Genomic DNA, 24492 nt, shown 5'->3' on the forward strand with positions numbered 1-24492 from the left:
ATCGAACATTTTACTGTTCGCTCATCTCTAGTCATCTCACTTCTTTTTTCCTCTACTTCCCAGCGGAAAAAAAGAAGTGAGCAGCTCTCATTGAAGTCAATGGGAGCCGGTTTTGGCAGTGGATTTTGAGGCGGATTCCACGTCAAAATCCGCTGCCAAAAAACTCAGTGTGAACTGTACAGACTGCCACCTTGGCTTTCTTGGTAATTTCACTGTAGGATGTCCAAGTGCGATACTGTGCTAATACTACCCTAGAGGGTGTTGTAATGCAGTCTGTTCCAACACTGGTTACATAGAGTCAGAGTGTTTGTAAGTAATCTCCAAAAGTTGAGTCACTTGTAGGAATATTGTACCTCCTATTTGAAAACGTGATAATTTGCTTGCTGTGTCCTTAAAGGGGTATTCCCATAACTCTTGTTCTGCAGGGCTCTGTGCTCTCTTCACTTCCTGGATTTCTCAGCACAGTGGGGGGGGGGGGGGGCGTTTCACTTGCTCTGCTATCTGCTATGCTTGCAGTCAGTAATGAGGGATTGGTTGTAAATGCATTACCACAGTATAAAGCTGATGTGGAAACTGATGTAGCAGAGCTGGATTTGAGTCAGCATGCATTACATACAGAGGTATCGGACTCCTTATCTCAGCCCTTATCAGCCAAATTCAATTAAACCGGCTAATAAGTGTAAAAGTTGAAGATAGACAGCACAGTAATCCGGAGTTCTCACCTCCCCCCTCCCCTATCTGAAGAGCTTGTCAGCCCCTCCCTCCCCCCCTGAGAGCAGGCAGCTATTCACTTGGGAAATGAGCAGATAAGCCCAGTGGCCATACAAAAGCAGTGTCAACAATAAAGTGAATAAATTAAGATAGCAGCCAAACAAAGCAGTTTTGATAAAGCAATGTATTTAGCAAAAGTCTTAAATCCACATATACTAGCAGTATAGATAGGATGCTTTTCATGGGACAACCCCTTTAATATGTTCTCTGGTAAAAAAAAAACAAAAAAAACAAAAAAAAAGGCATTTGGTTAAAATCAGAGATCAGACACTGTCATTGTCTGAGGTTAAATATTAATATTATTATATATATATATATATATATATATATATATATATATATATGATTCAAAAGTTCTATGAACAATGTCATGTTATTTGCTGTACTAGAACTGGGTTAAAGTAAAAAAACTAGAAAAGTTTAAGCATTCTAAAACTTTTGCTCATTGTATGGAAATCTTGATATTATACTTTTTGTAAGGAAATAAATACAGAACCAACACTACAACTTTTTCAGCATAAAATTCTCTTTAATATTAGTTTTTCTTCACTTAACACTTAATAACTGTGTGCAAAAAAAAAAAAAAAAGAAAACATAAGTTAAATGTCTATTAAATGCAGTTTTATCCTTGAATCTCATCAAATTAGGAACCGATCCACAGAGGTAGAGCTAAATGGAACTTACAATTTGCCAAGTAGAGACAACTTCCAATGTGGGGGAAAAAAAAGTATCCAACATTAGGGTTGAAATTCTGTATATACATGGGGACAATAAAAAGTCTTCATTTACACTTTTGTCCAGTCTTTTCGATAATGAAGCCTATTCACTCTTATTGTGTTCATAGACCCTATAAGCTTGTCCTGGTGATGCTTCTTCTGATACCACAGGTAGAGTAGCTGGTGTATAGATTTCCGATAAACTGTCATTGCTTTGCAGAGCTCCATATGAAAATGAGCTTCCAAAGTCAGGTTGGACTGTGCTACCATTGTCATGCATGGTGGTCACTCCTACAGCAAAGAATTAGACATTATTATGGGAGACAGGTTCTTTCCATAGTTGCATGTTAGATGCAGTATAGGGTAACTAGCTGACACCACTACTTTGCTCATCTTTATCATCAGGGTATCTAAGCATATAATACAGAGCAAATTGTCATCACTAACTGCACGTTAAGAATATTAGATTAATACACTAAGCCAGGGTTCGGGAGAATTTAGCATATTGTTTAGTACTTAGTACGCTCAGTTCTCCAGAGAACTGCACCAAAATGGCCACCCAGACATGTGCAGTGCCACATGTCCGAGCGGCCATTTTGGTGTAGTTCTCTGGAGAACTGAGCTTTGAGCTGAGATTAGAACTCGAACAGCGGGGCACAATATCTGGGGAGGAGGAGTACAGACGTAGCACAAGCAGTGGAGGGGTGGTATTAAAGGTATGACATGAGGGGACTCGGAGGCCTTGGGGAACGCCCAGAAGGCTCCACGGGGTTAATTTGCATAAAGAAATAAAGCAGGTTAAAAACATACACACAAACATAACCTCGTAGATAATTAAAGTTTTGCTAAATATGATTTAAAAAGTTCCTGAATTCATGGACGTATCCATGGGCAATGAAGCAAGACAAAAGACTGTCACCACTAAGACGGTTACAGAAAATCTTTAAAACTCTGCAAAATGTTTAATTATTTATATTTTCAAAAATGTTTAATACTTTATTTATTGGACTCCCCAGGAGCCTTGAACTCCATGAGGTCTGAACACTAATGCCATGCATTACAATGCTAATGTGCCAGGGACATTAATGCCTGCTGTATAATAGAGCAGAGACCAAATGGCTCCTGAGTGGCTGCCATATTTAAATACCTGACATCAGCCATACTATTACACATGTTGAAAAGGGGTTAAATATGGTTATGTTTATGGGAAAATCCCTTTAATTTGTACTTCAATGTCATATTTGCTATTCTGAGAAAAAAAAAATCTGATGTTTCTGAAAACTTTACAAGTAGCATTTTTACCTGGCACAGAATTAATGGCAACGTAGGGTTCAAATGCTTTGGTCTTCTTTCTGTTCCTGGTGATGAGAAATACTCCCAAAAATGCAATAAGGCACCTTTGAAAAAAGGTACAGGATACAAACACAATTAGATAAACTCTGCAAAAATAGTGCTATGTTGTCTATGTTAACCATATCGAAAAGTTCTGGGGTTGTAGCCTCTTAAAGGGGTTGTCCAGGCTAAAATGTAATTTATTAATTAGGCCGGGGTAGGTGAGGAAAAAAATAAAATAAAGAAAACCACCATAGTCATGTTGGTGCTCTGTTGCCTTCGATCGAGATCCGATCCTGTAGCTCTGTTGATGGAAGTACGCGCCACATGACCTACAACCTGTGACTTCTTCCGTTTCCTTTCTGAGGCCGATTGTGAAGGAAACTGGGACATCAAAACCGGCAAGGAATTCCACAGCAAAAAGACAACTGAGCAGCATGACCGGATCACCCAGGGTGGACACCGAAGCACAGGCGAATATATTTTTTTTTCATAAAATATCTTTTAAAGTGGACAACCTCTTTGATTAATATTTAAACAGTTGTTTGATGCGATACAAAATTACACATAGGCTGGAAATGGTTTAAAAAGATATATATGGCACCCTATTCATGCTCCAACAACCTGATCCCACTGTTACTGCTCCTTGATGACATTCAGTTTGCGTTCAGGTCACCACTACAGACAATCACCGTGGTGACCTAAACCAGGGGCAGTTGTAGACAAAGTGTGTCCCTGGGCAAGATTAAAATAGGGCCCCAAATGTTGACATACTGTATCAACCACACAGTTACAATTAGCCAATACACATTAGGTTGTGTAGCCCCTTATTATAGTGCTCCTTCTATACTTGCATTGCTTAATTCCTTAACAGATGTCTGGCATAGGTGGCCCAATATAATTCTATCAACCCATGATGTGTGCCAGGACTATGACTATATGTGCACATGATCATAAGACCTAGAGTTTATCAGGTTATGGAGCCTATGCCTCCCTGCTATGGCTGGGCAATTAAACTGACAGTCAGCTTACTAAATCGATGAGCACCTAATCACATTGATTATTTAATTTATTTTGGATTCATGCCATTCTGTTTCATATTGCCATTGACTATAGGGGGGAGTAAAAAGAAGTTTGTGCTCTGAATAATTGTTCTTTAATTGTAATCAAGGTAAAATGTTTAATCAATCGTGATTTTCAGCCCTACGTCTTGCTCTGTCATAGGCGACAGGTTGCAACTGTATCTGTGTCCTAAACCATCAGCATTGGAACTACATTTGGGGAATCCCGACAGAGCCCATGGGGTCCATGGGTTTCTGCAGGTAACCGCTTTTTAAGCGGATTAGCTTTCCCTTTTGTCAGGTGCCCGAGCGGACCCGAAGAACAGAAAGCTGAATGCTAGTGTGAACCTAGCGTAATCTGTTACTGTAGGAACAGTGAACATGTCAAAACTGAGTTACTTTTTATTTATTTTTTTAAATTCTGCTAATTCATACAGAGTTTGCATCGTCTATAGAGTTGTGCAGAATGCATTTCCACTAGCTGACATAACATCTCTAGTTTGCTCACACTCATCTCCAGCGCACAAGTGCAGCACTATATATTTAGAATATGAGACTAATGCAATAAACCAGAGCTAGACAAGCCACAATGTTATAGTGGAATACAATATCGTACTTAATTTGGTGAGAGCATGCATAGAAATCTGCAGACCCAGAATCCTACGGTTTCATGGATGGTAGACAAACACAATTTTACTGGATTAAGAATTCAATCAAAAAGCAAGACCAAACAATAGACTTAACATTAGACTTACCCTAACATTAGGCTGAACAGTAGGACTTACCCTAAAGCAAACATGCACAGATGTAGAACATCCTCATTGCGGAAGTCAACATAGAATACTGCTCCTATATTTAAAGTGAAGTAAACAGATATGATTTTTATAACAATACATGTCCTATTAATACATACTAATAATAAAACTTCAACGTGCTTATGGATATTTCACTATATTTAAAGGGGCGTTCACACTAGTGTCCGCTGTCCTGTCCTTAACTGTCCATTCCCAAAGATGTCCGACTTTTCAAGCAGACAGCAAAATCAGACATGAAGGTTTTTGCTGTCCACTGGAAAAGTCCGACATCTTTGGGAACGGACAGTTAAGGACAGACACGGACAGTAAAAGAATGCACCCAATGTCAATTTAAATCAATGTAAAATGTCACGGACACAGCTAGTGTCCGCTGCTAATGTCCGCGCAAAGATTTTGAACGGACATTAGCAGCGGACACTAGCTGTCGGACACCAACGGCAGTGTGAACGCCCCCTAGCTTTTTAGAGTAGCAGTTCATACTTTGTCTATTTTTATTTTTCTACCAATGCATACGTGCATTAGTACACCACTTCCCCCCCCCCCCACTATGCAAAAGGCTTTTGTGAACATCCCATCATAATGGGGCACTTAGCTGATCAGTGTAAATTAGACTTTCCTTTAGTTATTCCAGAGCCTGACTTGGTTTATAACAGTAGAAATATAAATATCTATCTGAATGTTGATGACAACCCCAAACTACAGTCCTACTAATTTTACCTGCGGATATAGCCAGAGTTGTAGACAAGATGTAATTTACACTTGCAATCAGGGCTGAATCATACAAGAGGGATGCTTGAGATAGAAATCTGCATTTAACCAAAAACATTTAATGTAAGTCATGTATTTCACAATAGTAATCATAAAGAAGACATTCACCGCAATATAAAACAAAACAACTGATCTACATCTACAATAAAAATTTTATATATATATATATATATATATATATATATACACCCATACTAGAGAAAGGGGCTCAACTCCAGAGGGAGTGCACACAGCAGGAGAGAGTGCTGTTAGGTGGTCTGGACCAGTTGGAGACAGACAGGAGGTCTGTCCCAAGAGAACTGGAATCCAAAAGGAGACCAACTCCAGAGAGGGAGTGCTGCTGGTGTCCTGCAGGAGCAGGTGCACTGTGGGCCAGTTGGAGACAGACAGCTGGTCTGTCCCAAGAAGACTGGAATCCAGAAGGGACTTCATTAAGCTCAGTGCGAGCCAGACTGATGAGAAGAAACCTCAGCAAAGTATCTTGCCCTCAGTAGCTTAGTCAGGGTACAAGAAGTGAGGTATTGCCCTGTGTGTGGGCTAGGCTGTTTGTTATTTTTGTTCCTGTTATAAGCTGAATAAAGCCCCTGATTTTGGTTTGCATTACCTGATCTGCTGTTTATTTGGCACCCAGCACCACCAACATCTCTGTAAAGCCAGGAAAACCGCAACATTTGATGCTAAACTACCCCCAAATGTCACAATATATACCTGAAGTTTGGATTCCGTGCCAAATAAGTAGAATTCATTGTGAATGAAGGACATACAAATCCTGTCGAGCTGTGACTATTAACGGAAGATCAAAAACATGGACAATGGAATCATCATATGTAAAAGTATGATTTATTTGAAAATATTAAAAAACATTGATACAACACAGTACAAAAGACATAACCATATGCATATAAGGGGACCAATGCTACCTGTCAAAGAACATACGTGGTAGTTGAAAAAATGTGTAAATATATAACAAAAATGTATTCCAGCAAAAAAGTATAGTGATAAACAATAGCCTTTAGCAGAGAAATCAACATAAGTGAGTGTTTATATGTAGTGAAGTCATAGTGACAGCTTTCATATGGGAGTGGATATAGTGAGCTCTGCATAAGGACAAGTGTAAAAAATACTGTGGATGCTGGAAAACAGTGAAGTAATGAAGTCAGATCATAAAGGATAGTACATACCACAATAAGAACGCGCCCCGACGCGCGTTTCGCCGTAAAGGCTTCGTCCCCTTTACGGCGAAACGCGCATCGGGGCGCGTTCTTATTGTGGTATGTACTATCCTTTATGATCTGACTTCATTACTTCACTATTTTCCAGCATCCACAGTATTTTTTACACTTGTCCTTATGCAGAGCTCACTATATCCACTCCCATATGAAAGCTGTCACTATGACTTCACTACATATAAACACTCACTTATGTTGATTTCTCTGCTAAAGGCTATTGTTTATCACTATACTTTTTTGCTGGACTACATTTTTGTTATACATTTACACATTTTTTCAACTACCACGTATGTTCTTTGACAGGTAGCATTGGTCCCCTTATATGCATATGGTTATGTCTTTTGTACTGTGTTGTATCAATGTTTTTTAATATTTTCAAATAAATCATACTTTTACATATGATGATTCCATTGTCCATGTTTTTGATTATATTTTTTTGGATTATCATCTAAAATTTGTTTGCCTTTAGTTTTTTTCGTATTTTTCCTATTAACGGAAGATGTGTGGTGGCTCTATGTACAGTACATCTCACTATCATACAACACAATAAATACGTACGGATTCTTGTTACTTTGCAACAGTTGCTAAAACCTGATAAAATCTTTATACACTCAGCATACCAAAAGGAGACAATCCCATTTCATTACCATACCACTATAAAAGAGTGCTTAAAGAGAAACTTCCTATACCAACCCCAGTTCTTTGCACCATTCACCAGTTGGCACTCTACTGATCCTGCTGCAGTTGGAATTTTTTTCTTTAGCAATCAGTACAGTTAGTTTTGGTACTTGATAGGCTGTTGGGTGGGTGTTGTCAGTGCTTTGAACCACACCCCCTTGTCTGTTGTAGCAAAAAAACCAGCCTAATTAGCACGAGGCACCAAAACCAAAAGTGCACTGAACAATGGGGACTAGAGAAAAATTACCAACAGTGCCAGAAACAGTGCAGTGACACCTATTAAATAATGCAAAGTCCTGGAGTTGGTAGAGAAAGATCCTATTTAAGTATGAAAAAAATGAGGCAAGTACTTACGATGCCTGTGCAATAGCAGTAGCAACCATACACACAAACATGATGTAAAAAATGGGATATCCCAGCTGCATGGTGCCTTGTATGGAGACAATAATCATACCGGCGAGTGCCTTCACTGTGATAACTGTGGTGGACCCTACAGAAAAATACAACAAATAGGATGCGTATATATTTTATAGTCAAAATGTTTCAGGATATAAATTCCAGTTATAAGGGATATTACAATTATATCACAGATTAGATCTTATAAAATGGAAAAAAGTAAATGAAAAAGCAATTACCCAGCAATGCAACCAGCATTAATATGATGAGCAAATAGTTAGCATTCTTCTGTTTGTAGTAATAGAGCAGGGAGCAGAAAGCAAGTATTTCCACCAGCTACAATGAGAAACACAAAAATAAATGATCCTGTGAAAAACTACAAAACCCTCAAGGTCCTTCTCATCTGCAGACTGCTAATAACCAGTATATGGTACTTAAAAATGTACAGTTAACTATTCATGTCAGTCATGAAAATCAATGACAATGTCCATGGATAGTGTAACATTAGGCTGAAGGTTTGCTGCATCCAGAATTGCTTGAATCATATTAAAGGGATTCTGCCAACGATACTGTGTGTCAGGTTTAAAAAAAAACGGTTTCGCCGCGGAGAGCATAAAACGCTCACCGGTGCTCACGGTTCACGGCTGGGCTCAGCATGACAGGTTTCCGTCTTCTGCATGCAGAAGATGGAAACCTGATAACGGAGTCCAGACGCTGGTGTGAACCCAGCGTATGCTAAATTTGCATTTTAGAGTAACTTTGTAAAGAATTGTCATCATCCACTTTTTTAACCGGGCCATTCTCGATTCTATTGGTATATGTAATTTAGAGGGTTATAACAGGTTTTTCATTTATTCAAATGATTTTAGTGTCTTTTTCCAGTGATGATACATTGGGCTTTATTTTTATTTAATTTTTATTTTTGCTTTCTCATTTAAATATTTTTAAATATTCTCATGAAATATTTAAAAATAAAGTGAAATATTTACATAGGCAACATATCGTTTATTATTTTTCCTGATATCCCCCATAACTGGGGCTGATACATTATCCCCAGTTATACAAGGAATAGAACGTCCTAGCAATTACTGCAGAGCTGATATGGTTTCCCCAGCACCCAGCAGATCACAAGACTGGTAGGAAGCCTCATTATGGTGTCTCCCATACCTGTATATACAATGTTCAATTAGCACTTTGCAGCAATTGGGAAGTCAGGGATAGTAATAGACCATCCCTGCCTTCTCTCTGTGGAGTCTGTCCGACAGTGGCAGGCATCTTTTTGCTGCTCAGTTTTACGATTTCATGTAGCTGCTAAGACTACAGGAACAGATATGTCCTAGCAGAGCTAACTGCTGCCCATTTACCATGTATGTTAAATGTTGTGGATGAATTAAAAAATAAAAAAAAAAATACTAAAAACAGAAGGGCAGAGGTGGAGGATTAATTTTAGGTCTACTTCCTGATCTCTGACCTAGGTGGGTCACCCCTACAGCCAGTGATTGACAGAACAGAAGCAGCAGGATGTTACCTCTTACCCCCAACAACCCTTTTAATGGCAGTCTTATATTCCCTTGCGCCTCTTCATGTGTAGATGCAGAACTTACCATGTAGAGCAAGAATGGCCAGCCTACTAAATGTCTCACGATGTTCTCTCCAGTCATCTTCTCATGGCTGTTGGGCCCAAAGGTTATCAGCAGATACGTGCCGATGATAGCTAAGCCACAGCCTATAAAGGACAAGATATAACGTCCTTTTGGAGGATGAAAGAAGGAGAAGAAGACATACATAGAAATCAGAAGCTTGGTTAGTGAACATGCAGCTGAAAATGTGTGAAAAAAGTTACATGATCATAAAATCAGTAAATATTTGAATTGCAACTAGTGAAAGTGATTTGTGCAGAAAAGGGGGGAGCTTTATCAAAATGGGTGCAAGGGGCCTACAGCAACCAATCAGATTGCAACAGCTCTTTCTCTTGCAATAGTTTTCATAAATTTCCCCCAAAAAAGTTTTTAAAGGAACACTAAAAATCGAGAAATGATGGAGAAAATATAGATACAAAACATCTACTTCTACATCTGCATGACTTTCTTCTTTTTTCTGAAACAAATAATCTTAGACATCTTGCAGGAAAAGCAGGAAATCCTGGTCTCCTCCCAAACCTAATGAAGACGCCTGTGATAGCTAAGAGATATTTATAATTTTTACACATTAAGATAACATAATCCTTTAATAGTCCCACCATGGGGAAATTCAGTATATGATATATACTGAATATACAGTATATGATATATAAGTTATATGATAGAACAGAATATTCTTCGGTTTAAAAAACAATAAATAATAAAAAAAAAAAATCTTTTAAAGGGGTTTTCCAGGCTAATGATGTTGACGACCCAGCCATAGGATAGGTCGCCAGTCTGCAATAACCAGCAACCCGCACCCTTACAACAGCCTCCAGCACTAGAACTATACAGCATATTGAGCCAGAAGCAGAGGACTTTGTATATTGTAGTGGCCATGCTAGATTACAGCTGCTCAGTTACCATTCAAGTGAAAAGGAATTGAGCTGCAATAGCATAGCATGATAAATGCACAGCGTACAGAGCCATCCTTTTCTGGCTATATACACTGTATAGTTCCGATGCTAGAGACTCCTGCAAACAGATGATCGTGGGTTTCCCTGGTGTTGGCCACCCATTGATATGATATTGATCCATCCTAAGGCTAGGCCATCAATATCATAAAATTGGAAAACTCCTTTAACTTTAGTGTCCCTTAAAAGAATAAAGTTGCATTATATAAAGTGGACAATAGAAAACATGATGATTACTAAGAAAATCAATGCTCATCTCTAGAGTTTATGCCATGCCAAGTAGCCCTTTAAATATAGGGGGAATCAAACACCTATTGTGCATCAGTTGTGTCCAAAACTGATCTGTGTGTACTGTTTGTCAAAATAAAACTAGGTCAAACCAGTACGCCGTATCACATATGCTAGTGGATAATGACATAGACAGAAGTAATGAAATATCACCTGTGTGTGTTCATAGGAGTAGTTGTAAAAAAATGCATGTAAACCACAGAAACAATCAGTTGTGGACAAAACCCAAATACAGAGTTGTAGAGCTAGATTCATGGAGAGTGTGCATAGAAAGTGTTAGCAAAGCAAAAAGCATTAATGCTCGAACACTTCTCACTTGTTTAGTAAGCAGCAATAAACTGAATGTAGTTATGTGAACAGATGCCTTTAACACACATCTACACTGTTATGCATTGCCAATGCAAAAATTACGTGGATAATTGAAATTGGTGATGTAGCAAACAAAAATTATTCATTGTTAATTACTTGTATACCCAACAAAACAATACTTCTGGAGGATTTTTTCTAAGCTCTGTGTGCTTTACCATTCTCATATTACTTCTAGTCAATTCTAAAATTGACACCTAGGTGTTACCATATTACCAAATGTCATAGGGTGTGTCCCCTACATAGTGTGACACTGGTAGCACTGAATGGACAAAGTCAGACTTTGTAGGAAAACACCCCAACTAATAACATCCAGTTGTTAACTTATTGTTATATGTTCTTCCATTTTAGTAGCAATAAAAGGAATAGAACAAATTACAGTTATTAAAAAAAAGATATTCAAGAATTGTTATACTATAGGGAATTATATTATTTAATGATATAGACAGTCAGGATAAAACAAAAATAAGCAAACCATAACAAGTAATTAGATGGATTACAATTTTAGTCAGGTGGTTCTGTTTTATATACAATATGTCACCTTGAATTGTGAGCTTAGAGGTCCATTCAGTGGGCATAAAAGCTTAGTGTTAGAAGAACATCTAATTGAAGCCCTAATTTAAAGGGACAGGTCCATCTCACCTATCCAACTGAAAGAGGTTTTCCACAAAAAAAAAAAAAAAAAAAGTGTCCTCCATCCTTAGGATAGGGGATAACTGGAAGATCACTGGGAGGGGGGGGGCTCGACCACTCCGGCCCCAGTGATCTGGAGACTTTAGTTCCCCTGTTCTAAATAGGTCAGCAGTCAGTGAGTGGGAGTGCTGGAAATAGCCGAAGAACAGTACAACAATCCCCTGTTCATCAATCCTAATGAGTGGGGGTCTGAGTTATTCTAAGGCTAGGGGATAACCAGTTTCCTGGGAAAACCCATGATTGAAAAAAATAGGTTTTAATTTTTAAATATATACCATTTTGAAAATATCCTTTGCTCATTCCCCTCCTCCATGCCCCGCATTATACATTGTTACAACTTCTCTCCAATCCAGGAATGGTAACGCTGCTTGTGTAGTTTTTTTTTTGTTGTTTTTTTTTTACTGAGGATAGCCAAGAGCCATGGCAGCTCATTTATGAAAATGTTGCTTTACTGCAGCAGTTTTTTCCTGCAACATGGGGATAGGATTTGCCAAAATCTCATTCGCTTTGCTAGTACTGTACAACACAGCATTTTTTAATTACGTGTTTCCACAGCAGCCAAAAACGCTGCATTTCCGCAAAATGGGGCCTAAGCCTTAAAGAGATATCTGTGGAGACTGTACTAATTAACTCCGATTAACTAATTATAATTTAATTCAGTAATGTGTATTTATTACTATATATTTATCAAGACTGACTGACCCCATGAAATCAATACTCACTTAGGAATTCCTTCGGTTTCCACTTTTCTTTAATAAATATAATGCCTATAATCGAGCTTGCTGAAAAAGAAGAAATGACAATAACTTAAATTTATAAATAAAATTTTTTTAAAAATCCAAAAAGAAAACACACATTTGTTTGACATATATTGCAGTTTACATATTAAGAATGAATACCCACTGAAACACAAAGGGTTAAATCCTCCTGCTTCATTTCACACAGCAAGATTCTTAGGGACTTCCACTAGAAAGAGTTTCTGCATACAATTTATATAGTAAACTCAATTAAAATAACCTGTTGGCTTTTCCAGCTTTCTCTGGCACTTAGGCTGGTCTTACACGACCGTAGTGGTTTTGCGGTCTGCAAGTTGCTGATCAGCAACACTAAATTTCACTCTAAATAGGCATTCCGCAGACGTCCATATCCAGGTACACGCACCCATACAGTTCTATGGGACAGTCTGTGCAGTGCCATGATGTCCGTGATTTTGCGGACCTGCGGTATTCAGTGTGGACCTCGGTCACGAAGGTATAAAATACCCAGTGGTGTAAGAGGCCGCACTGAATAGATTTTTTTTTTTTTTAATGTAGATTATGAGCCCCATATAGTGATCACAATGTACATTTTTCCCTATCAGTATGTCTTTTTTTTGGAATATGGGATGGAAATCCATGCAAACACGGGGAGAACATACAAACTCCTTGCAGATGGGTTTTTTTTTTGCCCTTGGCGGGATTTGAGCACCCGGACTCCAGTGCTGCAAGGCTCCAGTGCTAACCACTGAGCCACCGTGTGGCCCCTCACTGAATACAATTTGTCTGCAAATGGTCCGCAATTAAGAACCCACAATTGCGGACCATTTGCGGACTAAACTTACTGTCGTGTAAGACCAGCCTTACTGTAAGTGGCCAATTGACATGTCTGTGTATGAACATCTATACAAAGGTCGTGTCATAAAATGGAGTTTGTCGCAAGGAAACTCAATATAAAAGCAGTCACTGCGCATTGTAGGAGACATTATGCAAAGCACCATCATACCTTTAGAGAGTCCAACAGATGCACTATTTCATTGAAAAAGCCATTTTTAGAGATATGTAGATGATGCTCAAGTGCAATGGGCAAATCAGACCCTCCAGGGGCTCTACATTCAGGATCGAAATATGGATACTCTGGCAAGCCCCATTGCACTTTATCCTTATTTGTAGATTTCTAAAACCAGCTTCAGGAAATAGTTTATCTACTGGCCTATCTGAAGGTATGATGGTGCTCAGTATCAGTTTGGTGTGATATTGAGCGCTCTGGTGACAGACTCACTTTCAGGCGCAACCTGAGCACACAAATAAATAAATCACAGTTAGATACTAAATATACTGCAGCAGTGTGCATATGGAAGGCTTTAGTCTGGATCAGGTAACTGAATGACAACATGAAACATACAGTATTTGCTTACATAAGATATACTCTGCAGAACTCCTTTGCATCACACGGACATGGAAAACAAGAATAGCAGGAACTACTGTGACAACATGGATGCACATCTTTGCCAAAGAGATTTTAGAAGACAAAGTTTCTTGCCTGGAGTACTCACCTATGAGAGAGACAGCACTGAGGGGTACAATAAGAGACAGAGGAGCAAAGGCATAGGATGAAAACACTGCTGCCTCGCCCAATATCATTAAGAAGAGACCAAGCCACCATGTCTTTGTTTTGAAGTAAGAACGAGGGTCTTTGGTTCCAGCCAACCGCACATGGCTGTATTTCTAAACAGAAGATAAAGTGGTTTGTTATTACTTTTCCTCTCATAGATGTTAATAAGACAGGTCTTAAAGATGGGATGATTCACTTAAGATACCCTACAACTGTTAGAAGGGTTCCATGATAAAAAGCAAAGCCCAAAGGTTCCTTAATTGTAATCTATTGGAGTATCTGGCAGAAAGTGCTCAGTTTCACTGAATTGCTACCACAAGGGAAATTAAGTATGATATATTGCCCATTGAAATCAATGGTCTGTCTGTGTAATGCAAGTACTGCTCTTTCAAACACCCATCCAAAAAACAAGAGGGTCCTCAACAGGGAAACCCATTCAAAACTCATTGGCTGGGTAAATTAAAATGCGTTTTCAAAACTCGACAGCCCTTTAACAAGGACCTGTCAACCTCTTGAGTGAATATTTCCTACGCCACCTGTTTGCTTATGGTTTAACCCCTCCAGATGGCATGTCAGAGATGGTACAATAAGAGGAGGGGCACACCCTGGCTGTGAAATCTGTTGTGATGGTACTGTGACTTGAGGAACGATATGGAAAAATTTAGCCAGAGAGCAGTTATGTTTACTGTAGCTATATGTTGCAATAAGGCTGGCTGTCAATGGGAGGTTGTCACATTTAGGCCCCGTTCACACGGGGAGTGGAAGGGCAGATTTTGGCACTCTCGGGCCAAAATCCGCCTGCTACAACTTCCTGCATCCGACAGTCACGTCTTCCCCCTCTGGAGTAGGCTCAAATGAATGGGCCGACTCCGGAGGTTGCTGCCACGAGACGGATGCCACAGCTCCACGAGAAAAGGCAGCTCGCTTCTTTTTTTTCCGCTAGTAGCAGAACACTAGCGGTCTCCATAGACCACCATTGTGAGGGGGCGGATTATGACGTGGATTCTGCGCCATAATCCGCCCCCTCTGTGCCCGTGTGAACTAGCCTTAAGGTTTGTGACTACTTGATTTTGTGCGTGGCTTGTCATCTTAGTACTGAAGTTGGGGGGGGGGGGGGCTGTTTACATCTTGCATTATAGATGACACAGACTGTGGGGCAGAAACTGTAGGTGACTATTACACTAAGTAATCAAAATTGTGTAACATAGTTCCTAAGTAAACATTCAAAGTAAGCACATGATGCAACAGGGATGTAATCTGTCTTATATCAAAGCTGAATGACCTTGCCTCTGCTACATGGAGTATATGTAGCAATCAGCAGAAATCATATGGAAAGGCCTTACAAGTATTCACACACCCTGGTCATAACCCTACAATCCACTGTGTGCACCAATGGAAGAGGCCTTGAATATTGATAGTTATCATTTACAGTGTACTCTGGACTTTACATCTGTTACTTGCATGCTTTTCCTTGTCACCAGAATAAAGAGTGAGGCTGAATTCACCCTGTGTCTATTTGGTGCACACCCCAAGAAAGCTCCTAGTGTGTACATCAAATGTGTCTATAGGTCCCCATTCACCCAAAGGAATCCAAAAGAGGGTCCTTATGACCTCTGTCAGTCTGGTGTCAATCGACCTTTCATTCATTTGTATGGAGTGGTGCAGTCTGCTCTGCTATTGTACACAGAGGCAGAGGTGTACATTACAATAAATGTACACCACACCATCATATTTTTTTTTTCTTTTTACATGGGAACCTATGGGCAATGTAAGCCACTCTATGGCAATACAGTGGTAGATGTTGGAGACACACATATACCCAGAAAAATTAGCAGTTAAATATGAAGCCCCAGTAGTCACATCAGCGGCTTCAGCAGAAGGGATCCATAACATACGGTCAGTGAATAGTTTCACTTGGAGAAGATGCCGGAGCAGAATGACCGGAACACGCCGGGAGAACACCAGAGCATCAGGGACAGGTGAATATGATTTTTTAAAACATTTTTTCACCTCCTCCAGTTGTCTAGGTATTCAAAAAAGTGCCTGGACAACCTCTTTGAGGCATTTTTTTTGAGCTGACTATTGTCATCTCTGAAACAGACCATTTTCCAACTAATGTCATGCCAGCTAAACAACACTATCTATTTTTGCACAGATTATCTCTGTGATCAATCTTTTTTTGCTAGCCAGCTTCAGGGAACTATGTGACTTATTAGAACTTAAAAGTGATATGAAAAGTCTACAATAAACACTAGTTAAATAAAGCTTAACCAGAAACAAGGCTACAGATAAAAAGCAGTGGAAAAGAGAACATAGTGCCAACAGGATGTTTAAAGCCAGTGCCTACTGAAAAGACAGGAGTAAGGCTACATTCACACTATCATTGTTAATGTCAGTTGATGTAATCCGTCAAAGGATAAACAGCAACAGACATTACCTGTAACAGAGTCATTTCTGTGAGTAATGTCAGCATAAAACAAATAGTAACAGATGCTAAATCTAATAATTTCCATTAATTCATCTTCACTAAATTATATTACTTGGATTCTGCTTCTAGACTTCTTACCTGTAAATTGAGTCCAATACTAATAATAAGATGTCCAAATATAGCCAGCAAAGATCCAATAAGATTGTCCTATAAAAGAAATATAGGGGATTAGTTTGTGGAGTTCTACAAAATAAGGCCTTACGTGTAACTAGGTGTTCCTCTGTATCATCTATTGTTTTTGCATAAAACATTCACAAGATACAAGCGGACTTCTTGCAGAGTTTGCAGTGGACTTGCCATTTCAGCTCAAAATCAGAAAGAGATGAAATTGGATTTGAAAATCTGCAGTATAAATTGACATGCTGTAGGTTTAAAGGGGTTTTATGGGTATTTTAATATTGATGATATACCATAGCACGATAATACCTAATAGGTGGGGGTCAGATATCCTGGACAGATCAGCCGCTCAATGCAGCAGTGGCACTCTCTTATGTTTCACAGGCCAGAGATCTTAAAGGGGTATGTACATAACTATTTTTAAATCTGTAGATAATTAAAAGTTAAACATTTTGTAGAGTTTTAAAGATTTTCTATAAATATCTTGTGGTCACATGAATGCAGGAACTTTCTAAGGTCAGAAAATCAGCCATGATTTCTTTATTGTGGCTGGGATATCTTCTGATACATGTAGTGTCCCTGCCTGATAACCCAGCTACAATAAGGATATCATAGCTGGGTTCCTGACAAATCATCACTAAGATGGATGGAGAAAATCTTTAAAGCTCTGCAGAATTTTTAACTACTTATATTTGCAAAAATGTTTAACTTTTAATTATCTACAAATATAGATATGATTATGTTAAGGTCATTTGTCTGTTTAAAGATCAGTCTCATTCAACTAAATGGGGCTAAGTTACAATATTAAATGTTCCTACACAGTGGGGGGATTTTATTAAAACTGGTGTTTTGTGCAGCAGTTTTAATTCAGTCCTCCTCTGATGCGAGATGCAACGGAATCAATAAGAGGCTCTTAATAATTCTAGTGCACCATTGGAGGTACTGTGCCCAAGAAATGAATTCCATGCCAGTCAGTGACTGACTTAAACTTCAGGTATAATGCACACCACTTTTTTATATGATGGTTGAAGTGTCCCTATCCTGCCCCACCCATTTTCATAACATGGGGGAGAAAGTGCAAAGTAACAAAACTTTGGCACAAAAAAGGTTTGTGTGCCAAGGCTGCAACCCATCAATGCCAGAAAATGGAACAGTGTGCTTGATATTCAGTGAATAGGCTGCAGCTCTCACCTGAATTCTGAGGTCTCTTCAAACAGTTGATCGGGGTGGGGGAGGGGGCCCTGGACCCCCACTGATCTAATATTGGTGACCTATCCTAAACATAGGTCTTCAATATTATAAGCCTGGAAAACCCCTTTAAAACTTTATTAAGGATAATGGGAGATATCTGGGTATAAACCACAAGATCTATAAAAAGAAAATATTTAGTATAGAGACGATTTGGAAAACCGCATATACTTGCATTGTAGAGCAGATTCCACCCAACAAATCTATGACAAAACCGCAAATGTGATTGTAGCCTTTGGTATTCTATACTCTTTGGAAGCAACTCCTTTTAGTTAAGGATACCCCTGTAGTAAAGCAGGTGAGGGTAGTCCAGTTTTCTTATGACTTTCAGATGGTAGACACAAAAACAACAGAGCTTGGATCGTAATCACTTAAATATGGGTACTAATAAAACTTAATTTTTAATAAATCATTTAAAAAAGTATTCATGGGTCCATTCATTTCCATAAACAGAGAAAAATATAAATTGGAATAGTTTTACCAGTTAGAAGAACTTGGGCTCATACAGAGAGTAATATAACATCCATAGGTTTTTCACGTGGGGTTTAGTGATGCAAAAGCCCTCACTGTGACCCTAACCAGGAATCCAATAATTCCTGCCCTTACAAGAGAAGTACCAAACTGTCCCTATTTCAGTCCCTATGTGTATGTGACTAGGGATGTTATTATACACATAGTGACTAAAATAGGAACTAAACTCTTCATGTTCTACTATATAAAGGTCTGATGGATGGATTCTACTGAAAATAAAAGGAATTTGGACACCCAAAAAGGCCTGGTTAATAAAGGGATTTCCGAGGACTATTATACTGTGGCACCAACAGCTGGGCCACCTCCTATCTGATATCAATAGCCTATATTAAAGATAACCCATCAATTTGCAGATACCTAAAAAACCCTTTAAACACCTGTTTGGTAAAACGTTGCTTCCTCTTCTCCCACTGACATCACAGTAACTAGTAACGTGGCCTTTTTACGGCTGTATTCCACTCATATGATGTACAACACTGTACTTGGTATATAATGTAGTAACAAGGCTTCAGTGCTTCTTTGAATGCCACAGCCTATTCAAACAGCTGACCAGCATGGGTGCAGGGTGTCTGGGATAGGATAGTCCAGCATCCTGTAAAAACCCTAGAACTGTTTATGTGTATACATTATAAATACCGTAGTGTTACCATGTATGAGAAGTAATTTTCAGAAGGCGTCTCCTCAGTGGTTGAAAGTTTTTCCATCTGAATGGAGGGGACGGTAGCTTTCTCCATTTTTGGTTTTAGTTTGTCCCTTGTCTACTGCATCCTCAGATTCAGTTTTAAAACATATATCCCAGCTGTCCAGCAGAAGGTGCACTTCAGCCTTCTCATCCTAAATTCTTCATTTAGAGCAACATATTGTGGCCTAAAAAGGCATCTTGTCCTAAAAAAAAAAAAAAAAAAAAAAAAAAAAAAAAAAAGAGCACATACTGTAAATAGAAAATAGTACAATTACCTTTATTTGACACACAATGTAAGGGACATTTTTTACTTTCGCTAAATCAGTGACTTCTAGAGTCATAGCTAGTTATGATCTTGTACGGGTTCATGCAGTTCCATAAACATGGCACCAGTACCTTCCTATGGACCCACACTGTATTACTGTAGGTTTCTAGTTTTAGGAGATATTCTCTCTTAGAAATAGTCCATCTGGGATGGTCGAAGAAAGCAGTTCCTGACAAGGATCTATGGAGACCCTCAACTGGGTATCTACTTACGCTATGGACACCTTTGGAGCAATTTGTTACATTTGCATTGGCAGTGTTGAGGCTAAAAATATATTTGCAATTGTTTATTATTTATAATAATAAAGTACTCCATTTTTTTCTGTAACCTACATGTATTCTCAAACATTGCAATGTACTCAGTCTGGTTTTTGAGAAATCCATCAGAGATATTGTCTGCATTCTAAGCATCATCTAAGATAAGCTTTACAACCAAATAAAACAGACTAAAAAAAACCAAAAACAGATGTCAGCTTTAGGGGGATTTCTCAAGAACATAACCATATTTAAGTGTGTAGACAATTAAAAGTGAAACATTTTTGCAAATATAAGTAGTGTTAGAGATCTTCTTTAACCATCTTAAAGGTGACTTTTTTTCTTGATTGGTTTCCAATTGATAAGATCATGAAAGAAGGAATTTTCTATGGTCTGGGACTTGTTAGAAACCCAGGAATAATTTCCTTATTGTGGACAAGTTATCAGGCAGGTACATTTTGTGCATGAAAATATATCCCAGCTACAATAAGGAAATCATGGTTGGGTTCTGCCCAGAGAAAGTGCTTGAATCTATTAGGAACCAATCAAGACAACAGACTGTCAGCACTAAGGTGAGTGAACAATATCTATAAAACTACCGTACTTATATTTGCAAAACTGTCTGTAACATCCCAGAATGTGAAGTGCCAATCATTCTGCTCCTCTACCTGTATTCAGCTGCTTATATTGTAAACTTTAGGACATTAGAACAGCAGTGGGCAGGTCTTTAGATGGCGAATAGTATCTAGTAGTGTGATAATGCACATGTACATGTTATCTTTATACCCCTGAAGTTTATCTCTTCACTCAGAACAGTTTCTTATGGGAAAGTCATCCAGTAAAGTATATGTAATATAACTCATATTATAGTCTGTATTTTTGATGTTGACTCCAATGCAGGTTAATAGTTCTCACCCTTTAAAGCCTTGACATATCTAAGTGCTGGAATCACATCAAGTCATGATTATGTGAATGGACTTATATATTGTAACATGTCCATATAGAATATGAGGAGCCAGCATCCTAGTCTAGTGTATACCAGCTGACCCCATGCAGGCTGAGAAGGTGTAATATACCCCCTTCTTTTTTTTTTTTTGAACTGCAATTTTTATTGAAAGAATTTTTGTAAAATACAATATAAGAGTTGAAAACATAAAAAACATGAACGTGAAGCAATGCACATACCGTCAAATAGACTGGGAATGTATGCACATCACAAAAACCTGAGTGTGGAAATGAGGGGTTGGGGGAGGAAGGGAAGGGGAAGGAGTCAGAGACCATTCAAAATACAGTATGCGTCCCAAGATGACCATATAGCCTGGAACGCCTCAACAGTATGGTTAAGTGTGGCCGTCAAGTTCTCCATGCTACGGCCATCATTAACTTGGGCTACAAGATCAGAGCCAGAGGAAGGAGAGGCACTCTTCCATCAAAGAGCGATGAGAGTTTTTGGCTGCGGTACAAAGATAAAGAAACAATTTAGATAAAGAAACAATTTAGGGTAATTTAGGATAAAGAAACAATTTAGATAAAGAAACAATTTAGGGTAAACACCCAGATGAGCAGGGGGGAGATTGAGGAGATAGATGAGGGTGTCTAAAGTGACACCTTGAATAAATAGAGCGTCTGTAAGGGACTTGACCTCCAACCAGAAAGGGTGGATCCCTGGACAGTCCCAAAAAATATGATACAGAGTACCCACTCCTGCCTGGCAACGCCAACACTGGGAAGAGATGTTAGGGTTAAGGGAGAGAAGCAAGGCTGGGCTATGGTACCAGTACATAAGTAGCTTGTACTGGGTCTCCCGAAATGTAACACAGGTGGATGATTTAGCTGCATGGGACCAGATAATTTGCCATTGGTTTGGGGAGAACTGCCTGTTCAAGGCCCCAGACCACCTCTCCATATATTTTTGCGATATGGGGCCCTGATGTCCAGAGGAGGAGAGGATACCATAAATACCAGAGATAAGACTTGCAGTAGAGGTACCCGCACGACATAGTTTTTCAAAGACAGTCTGTGGGGACAGCTTCAAAGAGCCGAACTGGGTAAAAACAAAATGGACAATCTGCTGGTAATGCAACCATTCAGTGGCGGATAGATGTAGTTCTGACACAAAATACTCAAAGGGCCTGAGCACCAACGTCAGCAGTTCTATTAAGTCAGCTGACGTAAGTCCATCCGGTAAGAGGGGGTTCAACAAAAAGGAAATCATGGATGAACACTGGGAGGCCAGGGGAAAGACTTTTGGGTCCTTGTGAAGCGTATAGGACCCAAAAGGGGAGTGGATGGAAGGGGGGAGGAATGGGACCACAGAAAAGTATTGGGTTGTATCGGAGCCAACCAGAGTTTCTCTATCTCAACCCATTTGGTATAGGCCTGCGGGGCTGTCCAAAATGGCAGGCAGTGCAAGTGAGCAGTCCAATAATAATGCAATATGTGTGGTACCGCCAATCCCCCCTCCTCCCTACCAGACAGCATCACCGAATGAGGTATGCGGTGACGCTTGCCATTCTAAATAAACTTAAAGATGGATTTTTGAAGGGAGCGCAATTCAGAGTGAGGGGCTGCGACCGGAAGAGTTTCAAAATAGTAGAGGAGCTTCGGGAGGGGGGACATTTTGACCGCATTAATACGACCTATAAGCGAAATATGGAGGGGACGCCATTTGTCCAAGAGGGCTCTCAGTTCATTAAATAGGCTAGGGTAATTAACTGAATAGGGGGTGGAGTAAGAAGAGGAAAGCTGGATCCCAAGATATCGGAGAGAGCTTTCCCACCATTGAAAGTCAAAGTTGGGAGGGGGAAACGCCGTCTCCTGGATGGTGGGGAACTACAAACTTGAGGCAGGGGCGGAGGGGAAGAGGAGAGTTCCCAGTCAGGGATGTCAGGTGGTGGAAGGTCGAGAGTCTCACAGAAAGGTTGCAGGTCTGCATGGGAGCGTAGAGTAGCAGAGCGTCCATTCAATCGGGCTGTCAGTGCGAAAGGAAAACCCCAGCGATAGGGGATTTGATGATCACGAAGTCGCTGAAGAAGAGGATGAAGATGGCACCTTTTCTGCAAAGTAATCCAGGAGAGGTCCTGATACAGCTGGACCTTAGCCCCGTCAAAGTCAATCTCCCTGAGGCCCCTAGCCTTAGATAGGATAGTTTCTTTCAGGGTGAAGTCATGGACGCAGCATAGAACATCAGTGGAGTGGAACCTGTGCCTTTGGGTCGGAGAGCTCGGTCCAATTTAATTTTGTGAGGGGGGGGGGGGCTTCTGAAGAACGGAATTAAATTTTGCTTCCAAGGAGGCTGAAAGATCTTCGTCTTGGGTAGCTTCAGGGAGACCCTTGATTAGTATATTATTGCGGCGCCCCCTTTTGTCCAAGTCCTAAAGGTGGCGCTGCATATCCTGAACAGCCCTGCATTGAGCAAGAACAGGGTCCTGTAACTGTGAAACATAGGACCGGGTCTGGTGATGATCCTCCTCAAGGGTCTCTACTCTAGTGGTCACATGTTTAAAGTCCTTCCGCAGCTCTGCTATCTCAGAGCGAAAAGTAGTAGTAATTTCAGCGATGAGAACTTGGAAATCCTGGCGCGTGGGCAGGTGCAGGGCCCACTGGGGAATGGCAGACTGAGAATAGGAGACATTAGCAGAAGAATGTGGAGGTAACAATGGAGAAACTAGGCCAGGGGGGTCCATGACAGCATAGGGGGGTCCATGACAGCATAGGGGGAGGAGAGGGAGGGGGTTGCTCTCAGGGCAACATCAGCCCCTGAGTCCATAATTGCACAGGTGAAGGCAGAGAGAGGGGAGGCCACCAGGGGAGCAGCATATACAATGCGAAGAGGTTCTGCAGCAGCTGTGGAGGTACAGGAGGCAAGGCAGGAGAGCTGGACACCAAACTGACCTCAGGTCCTGGAGTTAGAAGCACAGTCCAGGGAGGAGGCTGCTGCAATCCTGGGAGACGCAGAGGATGAAGCAGGAAGTCTGCACTCAGGGGGAGCCTGCACGAGCTGTCCAGGAGGCTAGGCTGAGAGCGATGAAGCAGCTCAAGAGTTAACAGCTCCTCTCACAGGAGCAGACAGTGAGCTGGAGAGGGGGGAGGGAAGCTCCTGTTCTGCTGAGGAGGAGGCCGAGCAGTGGCACAGGCTGGAGAGATAACAGCTGACTTCTCCACTGACTTCCTCCATACCTGGCTAGTTTCTAATGACCCTGCTGCATACTACGTATGTTTCCTGTGGTAACTGAAATACTTCCCTCCTTCCGAGCCAATGTACACTAGGCCCTCACTGACCACACTCCACTGTAACATAGTATAGCAAATACAAAGAGTTAATACATCCTATACATCCCACTCACCTGTTCCCTTCCTGCGGCTGTATTCTCCCCAGTATTCCAATGACTTTCATCCGATTGGTCGTTGGGGTTGTCTTTCGTCTTTGAAGGCTTACTACCATTGGTTAGCCAGGAGTGCGGGCTCCGCTATTGGTTCAGAATAGTAAATGGGGCTGAGCAAAGCTGGGGCGGAGATTCAGGAAGTATCAACTGGGAGTGGCGCTGTCGATTTTCTGGCTGAACTAGTCATGCCGTGACGTCATCACTATAATAAGAGGCAATCTTACTGTTTTCAAATGAGTGTGTTCGTGCGGCGCGAGTCACGTGGGCTGGTTACGTGTGTGACATTGTGTCCTGAACAATAGGCTGCCCGTACTGTGAGGGTGTGCGCAGAGCTAAAGCTGGGAGTAGTAACATAGAAGGGGAGGGGGGTATAGGGTAGCTAAGCA

The 24492-nt window shown here is 40.3% G+C and overlaps 1 protein-coding gene across 3 annotated transcripts; it reads right to left on the reverse strand.

The window, feature by feature from the left end:
* Nucleotides 1–1384: 1384 nt before the first annotated feature.
* NIPAL3 (NIPA like domain containing 3) lies at nt 1385–24111 on the reverse strand. 3 transcript variants are annotated; one of them, XM_075264598.1, is made up of 12 exons: nt 24068–24111; nt 19108–19327; nt 16643–16711; nt 14018–14189; nt 12429–12488; nt 9371–9516; nt 8006–8102; nt 7725–7860; nt 5413–5501; nt 4666–4729; nt 2790–2884; nt 1385–1778 (listed from the first exon to the last, which is right to left on the reverse strand). In XM_075264598.1, the coding sequence occupies exons 2-12, from the start codon at nt 19192–19194 to the stop codon at nt 1591–1593; spliced, it is 1203 nt and encodes a 400-aa protein (XP_075120699.1). In that variant the 5' UTR covers nt 19195–19327; nt 24068–24111; the 3' UTR covers nt 1385–1590. The 3 variants fall into 3 exon arrangements, with proteins under 3 accessions (XP_075120699.1, XP_075120700.1, XP_075120698.1); XM_075264599.1 differs by having other exon boundaries at nt 9371–9492; nt 19108–19345; nt 24068–24110; XM_075264597.1 differs by having other exon boundaries at nt 19108–19345; nt 24068–24110.
* Nucleotides 24112–24492: the final 381 nt, after the last annotated feature.

This window comes from Leptodactylus fuscus, chromosome 2 (assembly GCF_031893055.1).
Source record: "Leptodactylus fuscus isolate aLepFus1 chromosome 2, aLepFus1.hap2, whole genome shotgun sequence".
In the NCBI taxonomy this organism is placed as follows: domain Eukaryota; kingdom Metazoa; phylum Chordata; class Amphibia; order Anura; family Leptodactylidae; genus Leptodactylus; species Leptodactylus fuscus.